Here is a 12846-nt window from a genome sequence, read left to right on the forward strand (position 1 = left end):
TCAGTGGATAGTCTGCTGTTCATGCAGTATGTTTGGCTGTCAAATGAGCAGTGATTGGGGACTTTTATTTTCTATTAATATATATATATATATATATATATATATATATGTGTGTGTGTTTACCATGTTCACCATCTTAGTTTAGCGTGTTAGCATGTTAACATTTGTAAATTAGCGCTAAACACAAAGTGCAGATAAAGCTGATGGGAAATGTCATTAGTTTTCATGAATAAAGTATTGTATAAATGAACATTTTGACCTGATGGTGGCGCTCAATGAAAATTCAGAGAATCATAACAGTTATTACAATTCATCCTGAGGGGAACAGGAATGTCTGTACAAAAGTTCATGGTAATCCATCCAATAGTTGTCCAGACTGTCCAACCGACATTGTAAATTGAATATCTTTGGGTTTTTACTGTTGGTCAGATGAAACAGGCAATTTGAAGACATCACCTAGGCTCTGGGAACTTGTGATGACTATTTTCCACTGTTTTCTATAACTTCATGGACTAAACGATTTATAGATTAGGCTGCAATAAAAATAAATGCTAGTTGCAGCCCTAATTCTTTATTTTCTACATTGATACAGTATGATGTAGTTTCCTTCTAGACTACAATTGCAGACCTATGTAAATCCATCCATTTCTACACACTGTGTCCCGTTCAAGATGGCAGGAGGCAGCCTTGATGTTATCCCATGATGCATTGGGGCGAGAGGTGAGGTATAACCCAGACAGGTTTGTGTGTAGACAAATTGTAATGGCAAAATGATTTTTGATTTTTATCTTATTTCTGTTTTAGTTTCTCTCACAAAGTCTGGAACATAATGTGAGCCCTGTTTGTCTGAACAGATAGGGGCTACGAGGTCACCCTAAAACTATCTCTCCTGATACATTCAGTCCTCCCTTGCCAGTTGAGATGTACAGGGCATGTGACCTCAGGGTGAAAGTAGGGCATAGGGAAAGAACGAAATGGCTCCGAGATGTCTCCTGTGTTTTTAGATTGTCTGTATCATCTATCAGATTGCCTGTAAGAAATGAAGAGTCATGATAAGCCAAGTGCGTGTGTGCGGTCACTCTGAAGATGTATTTAAGCTCAGTGTTCCTGTTCACTCATTGAAGAGACATTTTCCACACTGGGATGTCGAGCCCTTTGTGAAACCTGTGTCACTCCTATATTCTTGCAAGTTTATAATAAAATACAAAAACCTAACTTGGTTTAGTCAATTGTCTTTATTTTGTTTAACTATTTAACTTTCTCAATCCACCCCTGCTGCAGAAAATTCCACAACAAGATAAACACATTCCCACCTACAGACAGCTTGTCTTTTGGCATGCAGACACAGAGAGTAATGCAAACTCCACAAAGGAGATGGAGGAATAGTTTGAACACAGGATCTTGATGCTGGGAGGCGACAGTGCAAACAAGTCGAACAATAGTGTTTTTATGTGTCTTTAAAAGCAGAAATGTTTCCCTGTTTGTTAACGGACACGTTTAGAAAGAGCTACTGGGATACCGTGGAGAGTTTTAGCGTTATGTGATGGTTTAGGTGCCGTTTCAGAGGTTCTTCCACCTGGATATTTTGCGTTATATTAGATTGTTTACTTCATATTCCTTGATAGTGAATTATTCTGCTGTCATAACAAAATGTTTGAGACCGTTTTTTTGTCCAATCACATAACACCGATTTAAACTATTTTTTCATTGGCCATCTAATATCTTACAGGATATAACTTTTCTATTCTCATTTGTATAGTATTGTGATCCTGACATTACAGTATGCCATCTGTGTCATATTATTAATGTTTCTATCAACTATGGATGTGGTAATTGCCTCAGGTATTTAAAATTGCAGCTTGGTGCTTTAGTATAAAGATGTTTTTGTGAATTTAATGCCTGGCAAAAGTCCATGACCAAAACACAGTGCTAACAGTGTGCAGGTGTTTAACTGTTGGAATGAAATTTTTAATTTAATTTACATTTTATACTTTTTATTGATCCCCAGTGGGTACAATTTACACTCTGTTTGTTAGAAATCACTACTCACAGGCCTGAAATACACACACACATGCTCAGGTCCTATAATGCACAAAATGGAGTGCCGTCAGAGTGAGGTGGCTGCCAGTAATGGACCAGTGCCCTGAGCGGTTGGGGGTTGCTTTGCTCAGGAGGTGAACTGGCATCTCTCCAGCTACCAATCCACACTCTGTACTTTGGTCCATACAGGGACTTGAACCAGCTACCCTCTGCTTCCCAGCCCAACTCCCTACAGACTGAGCTACTGCCAACCTAAAAGTCTAAACATTTTCATGACAATTTACTTCTTTTTTTTAACATAAGAAAAGAATACTCAATATTAACCCAACATAACGGCTTTTAGCAGCTTCAGTACACTGGCTATGTCCGGTGGTGGAAGAAGTATTTAGATATATTACTTAAGTAAAAGTACTAATACCACACTTTAAAAATACTCTATAGCAAGTAAAAGTCCTGCATTGAAAATGTTACTTAAGTAAAAGTATGTAAAGTATCATCAGGGAAATGTACTTAAAGTACTAGAAGTAAAAGTACTCAATGCAGAAAAATCCTCCCATTTTAGAAACTGGAAAGGATCCAAACAGTTGTGTGTTTAATGGTCTAATCATTTCAGCTGGACTCGTGGGCCGTTATATTGTTGGCTAGTTTTATTTAGAATAAAACATCAGATTTTATAAACTACATGTGTTGTGTGTGCAGTAATCTTAATGTGTAAAGTAACTAGTAACTAAAGCTGTCAGATGAATGTAGTGGAGTAAAAAGTCCAATATTTCTCTCTGAAATGTAGCGGAGTAGAAGTAGAAAGTGGCATGAAAAGAAAAGACTCAAGTAAAGCACAAGTACCTCAACATTTGTACTTAAGTACAGTACTTGAGTAAAGGTACTTAGTTACTATGTGTCATATCAGTGAGGTGTTGAACTATCAAAGCTGTCATCAGTGCTGACTAATGACTAAGACTTTTATCACACCTGGTTAAAAGTCTACATCTACATCTAAATCAGCGTGGGACAGACACAGGAGTGAAAAGGGTGTGTGAGAGCAATGTGCTTCATCAACTCAAAACAGGGAAAGTCAAACATTTGCCCTTTGATTTCTGGGGTGAACACACGTTTTCTTTTTCCCTGTGGTTACTGATTCATGAGGTCAATTAATGATTATACTACAGCCAACATGGGCCACGGACTCCCACAGGTAAAATCCCACAGATGTAGTCGGACACATGGACAAAACGGTGACACCGAGAGGAGGGGAAACAGGTCTCTTCACAAGGAAAACTTTCAATTTGGCCAACAAAGAACAACAGTGTGGGCGACCCAATTGTGGAGTGGAGAGAGATGAAGAGACAGAGTTGTAAAAGAGCAACAGAAGAAGAACACTTCAACCATTCATGCCAATGAAGGGAAAGAAAGGGAAGAGACAGAGGTAGACACGAGGGTGAGACTGACGCTAGAGGAAGGCAAAGAGAAATGAAGACAGAGGAGAGTCAGGAGAGATAAACACCAAGCTGAAAGAAAGGGTTAAGCACACATTCTAGACAAACACGGGCCCACAAAAGTCACAAGGCTGCCATACAAGCTTTTCCTGTTCACTCTGGATCACTGTGACATTATCACACTTGTGCTTGCAGGATTAAAGAAAAACAATACCTTAATATGTGCATTATATATACACATATGCACAGCTTAAGTTTAATCTCGACCGAAGAAAGAAACAAGAGCAGCCGTGCGTCGACAGAATTAGTCACAAAATCACAGGAAGATGCACGTTGGGTAATAAGTTCTGATTCATGTTGACTAGAAGTAAGAATGTGACTGAGCCACATTCTGTTATGCTTCTTTCTCCACACCTGCAGACACACACACACAAAGTATGTCGACACTAGGGCCGCACAATTTATCGTTTTTTTTTAATCATCATTAACTGGCGCAATAAACACATCGAGAAAGGCTGCAACACATCGCGAAAGACACTTGTGTTAGTTGTAAGAAAATATCAGCAGGAAACTGCACTTTATAATGTAACTGTGCCCTTTATAGTCAATTCAATGTTCAATTTGTGCAATAAAAGAAAGTTAGAAATGATTTCCTTTCATGTGCTTTAAATTCAACAGTTTGTTGTATTTTAGCAGAATACTGAAAGCAGCAGAACTGAGTACACTTTAATATCTGTTTATTTATCACAAGTAATATCGTTAACGCGATATTCAACAACTTTGAATTTTATTTTCCTCATATTGTGCAGCCCTAGTAGACAGCAAAACATTACACCCATGAGTGATTGTTGAACATTTGGCTCCAAAAGCATCTGTATTAATGTGCTGCTATAACAGCCTCCACTCTTCAGTGAAGACTTTGCAGCAGACTGCAGAGCCTGGCTGCAGGGATTTCCTTAATATTAAGCCTCGACCCCCCTCTGGCTCCCCTAAATTTGGCAATATTTTCACACATTTTTAACCCCAGCTTTATCCTCAAAGAGGGGATACTATATAATTGTTATATGTGTGTTATGTCCCTATCGTGTCTAGGCATGTAACAATTTGCATCGTTAATCTTTTGTAGAACCAAACCTATGGAGGGTTGGTGGTTTGTAACGCTCATTATTATTATATTTGGTACCCCTAAACTGTGGCCCCAGCCTGGCCCCTCCATTTGAAATGGTCTACAACCACCACTGACTGTGTGGTTCAGGAGGTCAGAGCTATATGCAGGCCAGTTAAGTTCTTCCACACCTAGTCTCGCATTGCCAGACCTTCCTCCACAGCGCTGCGCAGAAAGGTCTGGCTAGTCCACACAGCATTCCGGGATGGGAGAAAAACGTGCTCTGGTTTATTGGCATTTCTTTAAACCAATCTCAATCGTCTTGGGTGGCGCTAAGCCCCAGACACAATGACGGTGCTGCTGCAAAATAGCCTCGGGAAGGAACTTGTTTCGGTGGAACATGTACGTTCAAAGGTTGTTTTAGTGTTGCAACAGAAAACTCAGATTGGACAGATAGTCTAGCTAGCTGTGTGGATTTACCCTGCAGAGATCTGAGGAGCAGTTAACCATAGTCCTCAGAAATCCACCGGAGGTTAGAATGTCAACACAAAGAAAGTGGAAGGTGAGGGACATCCGGCCAAAAATAAGGACATCCGGCGCAATTTCCAGCGGCTCCGGGCCAATCCCGGAAGTGGAACGTCGTGGATATAGACTGTTCCACACCAAACTGGGAAAACCATCTTCCTAAGGAAATGTTTATAGTTTCCTGATGGACCTGGCTTTGTACACACGAGCTGATGAGCAGGTGGTTGAAAAAAAAGAGAGGGCCTACCCTAAACTGTTGCCACAAGGTTGGAAGCGCACTGCTGTCTAAAAACACCATTGTATGCTGTCACATTCAGATTATCCCTTTGCTGGAACTAAGAGGCCTAAAACATGGCTGTACATATACTTCACTTCAAATTGTTTTTAATTATAATCATGGAAATAGATACCATAGATGATTCTCTATATTACATTACATATCCATGATCGGAAAAGGAGCTGGATGAAGACAAAAATTTTACCAGCCCCTTTCTCAGATGAGACAACAAAACAGATAGACTGTCGGTCACTTAACAGTCAATTTTACAGAGAAACCTGAGCACTGAAACATCATCCTTAATATTTGGTCATTTATCTCCAGACAAAGGAAAAAGGAAAGGAAATACACCACCACACATCAAATAACAAGTGAGGCAGAAATACATTATGAACCAAGATTAGAGGTGTCCACATACCATGTCACTAGAGACCAATATTCAATGAGTAACCAATATTACATAGGATTTACTCCTTTAAAAGCAAACTATAGGCTCACTCCAGGTGCACATAGGACTATTAAAGTGTTGTTATAGCAACATGAAAGGAAATGTAAGTTAAGGTAAGGTAAGTTATTTCCATCTTTCCTGTTTTTGTTTTACTGTAAAGAAGTTTGCTTACTTCTGTTTTCTGTCCTTCCAATGTTACGAATGTTATTTAAATGTTATAGGGATATGAGTGACTCTATAGAAAATGGAATGACATTGCGTAAAAGTAGGCTACAAGAAGATAATAGGCCTACATATCTTTCTTTTGTTTGTTATGTTGTCATTCCTGGACCCCCACAGCTTAAAACAGCAACAGAAATGACAGCACAGACATTGAAGGTGACATGAAGCTGTGAAGTGTCAATGTTAATGATTCAATGTAACAGAAAAAAACTCACCAACTAGTAAGAGCAGCGCCAGACACTTTACCCTTTGCCCCGTCAACTCCATAGTTAGTCAAAAAAATCAAACCTTCCTTTCTGAGCGGTAAAAAGTTCAACTTTAAAGTTATCAAGCTTTCATTGTCGATATCTGCATGACGTTCAGACAGGAAGCCTAAAAAGTCCAGAGTAGATAGGCAGGTGTAACAGGTGTTTCTCTTCAAATCCCAATATTCAATATATGATGCTTCAGGATCAAGATTCCTCCACTTGTTGTCCACTAGTTGAATGCTGTTTAATGCAAGTTGTAAACTGCAAGTTCAATGCGAGTGCAAAGTCCTCTGCAGCACCTGGACGAACCACTCCAAAGAGACAGCAACATGTAAACAGATGAAGGGAAACCGTGGGAATAATAGTTGAGCCGATGCAGACACGGAAAATAAAGCGCGCCTCCTGACCAAACAGAAACCTGCTGGTTTGTCACGCACAGGGAGGAGAGAGACTCACCTCCAACAGGTTTGAGCACTACACCTGTCTGCGTTTGGCTCCGCCCAACTGCCCAGGTGGAAACGCCCACTCAATGCTGCGTTCACGTGACGTTGAGAATGTCAGTTCTTCTATCATCGTGCCGGTAAATAAAAACACAAGAATAGACATTTTGCGTCTTAACATGCGTCTTGATTTACACGCCAACTAAATTCAACTTACAGCACTATTCACACAACAGAGAGAAAAACAGAGCAGAAGAAAGGAGATAATATAAATGAAAACTAAGAACTAGTAAAAAAAAAAAAAAATCTCTTTATTTCACAATGTAGTCCTACTATGAGACAACAAACTCCTACAGAGGCTTCAGCAGAAAGGTTGGTTAACACAGTTACAAGCCAATGAGTAAAAGTAGACCATGTTTATAGGCTACCTATACCTTTAAAAGTGCTTAAATAAATCACACAAATCTTCAATTCCCCACCAGTGTATTAATGTTAAAACTTATATTACTATTTACTAAGCATTATATATATATATAACACCCTATTTGATAGTGAAGCTTTAAAACGTCCATCAACCCATGCTGGATATATCATAATTACAAAATAAAAACACAAGAATGCCTCCCCAAGAAAAAAAAAAAAAAAAAAAAAATATATATATATATATATATATATATATATATATATATATATATATATATATATATATATATATATTCTTGGTCTTTGGTCTAACGACATATGCAAATTGTTTTGTAATTATGCTTTTGGGGATTTGTTTCTTAATAATGAAAAGCTGAATATCGGTTTGTTTAAAGAATCTGTGTTTGCTAAAGACAAAAAGCAGTGGGTTGATGATAAATGGGCTAAGCCAAAATTGCGTATTTTTGTAATGATAAAACCAGAATATGGCACTGAGAATTATGTTGTATATAATTTGTCAAAAAGGCAAAGATCCTTATGCGCTCAAGTGAGATCTGGTGTTTTGCCTTTGACTATTGAAACAGGACAATATGTTAATGTAGAAGAGGAAAAACGTATTTGTTCTATGTGCTGTTTGAATGATGTAGAAAATGAGTTCCATTTTGTTTTCTATTGTCCTTTTTATCGTGAGCAGCGTGATTTTTTGTTTTGTAGGATAAAAGCAGAGATTGATTTGGTAAATATGGATGATGCTCCAAGATTGAGATGGCTGTTCACATATGAAACATATAAATTGGCTAATTATTTAGATAAAGCCTGGGAGAAGAGGAAAAAAGCTCTTTATCGAGTGTAGATGAGAACTAGTTGTTTGTGTGTAGTATGTGTATACGTGTATATACATGTATGTATGTGTATGTCTATATATTTGTATTCATGTATTTGTTCGAAAGATTTGTATAGCCAACGGGAAGATGTTTGTTGAATAAGTGAATTTGTGGTGTCTTGTAATCCCATGTGGGATGGGCCAAGATGTTTGGCATGACACAGAAATAAAATATAACTAACTAACTATATATACATATATATATATATATATATATATATATATATATATATATATATAGCATAGAGCTAAGGTATTCAACAGGGGATCCGTGACCTCTAGGGGGTCCTCAGAGTTAATGCAGGAGGGGCCGACAAATTATGTTTTTAAAAATGTACATCAATATGAATCCAACATATTGATAGCAAAGTTAAATTGGCCTGTTTGTGAAAATAAAACATTTCATTTACACATTGAACATAAGCTTACTAAGGTATAGCCACTATGGTAGCCATACAGTTACAGCTTAGGGATTCACTGTGCCTTCCACATGTATATTTAAGAATAAAACCTTATGTATACATAATCCATATCTATTCATTTAATTTACATCCATCCGGCCCAGTTTAATATGCAACTCAATTGTATACAATATATGTGCAAACTAGTAGGGGGTCCCTAGTTGGTCTCTCTTTCAGCTTAGGGGGCCTAAAAAACGTTGAAGACCCCTGACATAGAGGAAAACTTGGAAGCTTACCTGTAGTAGTAGTAGTAGTAGTAGTAGTAGTAGTAGTAGTAGTAATAGTAGTAGTGAAAAAATACACACTGCTTTTGGTTATAAGAGATGTAAAAATATTGGCATTCCTACAGCATTCATTTCTCCAAAAGTGTATGTGTTCTCACATACAGAAGCTTGAATTTTCCAGGAGTACATGAACGCAGCATGATCTCGTGCAAAATTCCAAATGATCCAGTTTTTCCAAAACAACCTAACAGTTTATCTCTGACAAGAAGTTGCCATCTGATGACGCTGATGCTAACCTGCAGCTACAACACCACACTGCGTCACTCTGTTACACATGCATGTATTCCCTATGTCTCATTGCTTACTGCTGCTCTGCATGTTACATTCCACCACTGAGCAATACTGATTATATCCATTTTTGATATAATAAAAATATTTTTTTCAAAAGTGGATATAATCAGTAATGCTCAGTGGTGGAATGTAACGAAGTACATTTACTCAAGTACTATACTTAAGTACACATGTTGAGGTACTTGTACTTTACTTGAGTCTTTTCTTTTAATGCCACTTTGTACTTCTACTCCGCTACATTTCAGAGGTATATACTTTTTACTCCACTTCGTTCATCAACTTCAACTTTATTTGTGTCCCCAAAGGGCGATTAGGTGTGCGGCAAGTATACACATACAAGACACATAAATACATACAAGTTCTACTCACAGTCCAATTGCTATAGGCGACCTAGGCGATTGCCTAGGGCGTCAAATGTGTTGGGGGCGCCGTGTCACCCTTAGGTCTACTTCCCATTAATAATAGAATTAGAACGACAAGCGAAATAAAACGTGTTTATTAAACATGATCATAGGGCGCCCCCTCAGCCACACGTTTACTTGTCAACCTTTCATTACGCGACGTTTCCAGTCTCTGGTCAAACTCAAACACACGGAGCTCTGAAGCAGACCTGTGCGTCGCTTATGTCCACTCTCGCTGTAAAAATAGAGACGAGCAGCGGCCCAGAAACGGAACTGCTGCAGCGCGCCTTCCCTGGTCTGTGCAGCTTCAGGTTTATGATGTGTTTAAGATGTGTCCCTATTTCTGCGTAGTATTGTGTTTCCACCTCCGATGTAGAGCAGCATAGTCTACAGCCACTTCCCTAAACTGTCTCATTCAGAGACCGTGTCTGTCAGAAGGTCTGAGATCTACAGGCAGGCTATGGTGCAGGTGGATTATTTTCTGAAATATAGTGATTTTATTCTTGTAATAGCCTATTGTATTATCACTTAATTTTCCTCAAAATATCACGACTCCTCCGAACCTCAGAGAACACAGATGAGATATATTTTGAATGTGCACAAAGTTTTGAACATGAGCAGAAATCTTGCTCAATTCATGAATTCATGAATCATTCAGGTGAATAATTGTCATGTGCACATTTAAGGAGGTTACTTCCTCAACAAAAGAAGCAAAAGTGGGAAGAGTAAATGTTGCCTAGGCTACATGTGTGCTGACTCAGATATAATTAGAAACATCGATCCCAAGGAGAATAAATAGATGAAAGCAATACAGAATGCCTGAGAGCCTTGCTGCAATATATTCCATTATGTTTTTATATTTGGATTGTAATCTATGTTTCCCTTTAGATAAAAATATTTCCAGCATAAATTGATTCAGAAAAAGGTAAAGAAAAAATAAGTGCATACATATTCACCAGAATGCAGGAAATGAAGTATGTAATGCTCCAAATTTTCAGGGGGTGGACCCCCAGACTCCCCCATCAGAAGTCACCATGCACACAAATCTGGAAACAAAACACTGGCCTTTGGGTTGCCAGACCAGTTATAATTAGGCCAAATGTTGGTGTCATCTAAATTACATGGAAGCTAGAAACTAAAATGAACATACATTGTTACTCTATTGCTGACATAGCGCTCTGGCAATGCAAGACGGGGGAGGGGGGGGCAAAACTCAATCTCGCCTAGGGCAACCAAAGGGCTAGAACCGGCCCTGCGTGACAGTACGAGGACAAATAAATACCAGTACAAGGTGCATGGATAGCAGCGTCAAAGTAACCTACATAGGGTAGGAAAAGTGCATATCAGCCTACAAAGTTGACACAATATACGCAACAACGACCATCGTCAACAACAACATCAGCATCCATTACATTACATCACCAACCTCTTTTATCAACGTTTCTGACATCCTCAACACATAGTTATAGAATATTTAACCAACCAAGGAATAAAGAAAGAAAAAGAAGAAAAACCAACAGCTTTAGTTACTAGTTACTTTACACGTTAAGACTTTTGCCCACAAAACACATGTAGTTTATAAAATATGATGTTTTATTATAAATTAAATATAATTATATAAATTAAGTCCAGCTGAAATGATTAGACCATTAAACACACAACTGTTTGGATCCTTTCCAGTTTCTAAAATGGGAGGGTTTTTCTGCATTACTACTTTTACTTTTATTTCTTTAAGTCCATTTTCCTGATGATACATACTTTTACTTAAGTAACATTTTCAATGCAGGACTTTAACTTGAGTATTTTTACAGTGTGTTACAAGTAATTTTACTTAAAGGTGCACTATGAGTTCCTGCATGGTTTCAGCGCGATTTCATTTTTGTCTCAAATCGTAGGCATCTCTCCTTGATCCGCTAGCTGCCTGGCCCCCCTGAACACACCGTGAAAAAGCCCGGTCCCGGGAGACAACAAAGGGGTCGTAAATGTCAAACAAACACTAGGTGCACAGGCTGTGCACCAAAATACAACAAACTACGTTCCAGCCAATCACCGACAAGATGGTTGGGGGAGGGGGTGGGGGTGTTAGTGACAGTTAATCAGTTAGTCAATGACAGTTACGGTAACATGGGGGGGAGGGGCGAGCTCCCTCTGTTTTGTTTGGTATTTACTTGGAACGTCAACAGAAGGGACATCATGCAGGAATGCATAGTGCACCTTAACCCTCCTGTTATCCTCAAATTTACTAACATCCGTTATCCTTGGGGTCAATTTGACGCCAGGATTTTAAACCTCCAGAAAATGTTGGTAATTAAAAAACTTTTACCAAATTTTTTTTGTTGATAGCCTAAACTGGCAACTAGAAAATGTTGACACGTCTTCTGGTAGCTGTGCCAAGAGAAATCTCAATCATTGCATTCCACTTAGGAGAGGTCCTGGTATTGTGCATGCTGACGCACAGAAATAGCTTACTGGGACACTTGATGGGATTGAGCCATGTTAAGGTTATCCATTTCAGATGTGCTTTTGCTGCTATGACAAGTCAACATGTCTGCTGTGAAAAAGGTCCATTGTTTGGCTGTGTTACGTTGCTTGTGTTGCTTGCATTGGCTACTTGTACTGAATAGAGGACATTGTTGATGTATTACTGTACTAATCTTTAGCTACTTCCTGTTGCTGTGCATTGTATTGAGAAAGCTTATTTTGTTGCTGTAGCTGTCTTCTTGGTGTCTTGTCTGTAAACTTTTTTAAATCGCCTCACTGCTTTCACAACATCTCACCAAGGACTACAGCTGAAAATTAGCCAGCTGGCTAACACTGGCACACTTACAGTGCAGAAATGTTAATTCACATTCATTGTAGCCTACTTTTCTTTTTTTTTTTTTTTTTTTTTTTTTTTTTTTTGCCTCACTCCACTGGCTGCCCGCACATGTTAGGATCCACTTTTAAATGATTTGATTTGCTTTTAAATCCCTTAATGGACTTGCCTACCATACATCTCTGAGACCTTTTCAATGGAATTCCACTGCAAGGCAACAGCCTGGCCACTTGTTGACTTCCTGTCAGTTGACGTCATTCACACACACTGCAACAGGAAGTCAACTTTGGCACATTTAGAATGTTTAAGTTTACAACTGTGAAATGGTCAGCCTAAATCTAATTATATGTATATGCTGTCAAGCCATGGCTGTTGTGGCTCCTAAATTGTACAAAGATCTGTCTCTGCGTGTTAGACAGGCTTCTGTATTTAAATCTCTTCTTAAAACCCACCTCTTTTCCATGGCTTTTGACACTTATGATGTGACATTACTTGATTTCAATGATTTGGTTTTACTGTGTGGCTGGTATTATTTCTTCTTATGTTCTTT

At 38.6% G+C, this 12846-nt stretch overlaps 1 protein-coding gene across 1 annotated transcript in view; it reads right to left on the bottom strand.

The window, feature by feature from the left end:
* nectin4b (nectin cell adhesion molecule 4b) overlaps positions 1-6751 on the bottom strand; it is a 29382-nt gene extending 22631 nt beyond the window's left edge. The window contains exon 1 of the mRNA XM_028593895.1: positions 6266-6751. Coding sequence (XP_028449696.1) covers positions 6266-6317 — 52 coding nt within the window. The 5' untranslated portion in view covers positions 6318-6751. The remainder of the gene's footprint in view (positions 1-6265) is intronic.
* Between the last annotated feature and the right edge of the window lie 6095 nt (positions 6752-12846).

This window comes from Perca flavescens, chromosome 12 (genome assembly GCF_004354835.1).
Source record: "Perca flavescens isolate YP-PL-M2 chromosome 12, PFLA_1.0, whole genome shotgun sequence".
Taxonomy (NCBI): domain Eukaryota; kingdom Metazoa; phylum Chordata; class Actinopteri; order Perciformes; family Percidae; genus Perca; species Perca flavescens.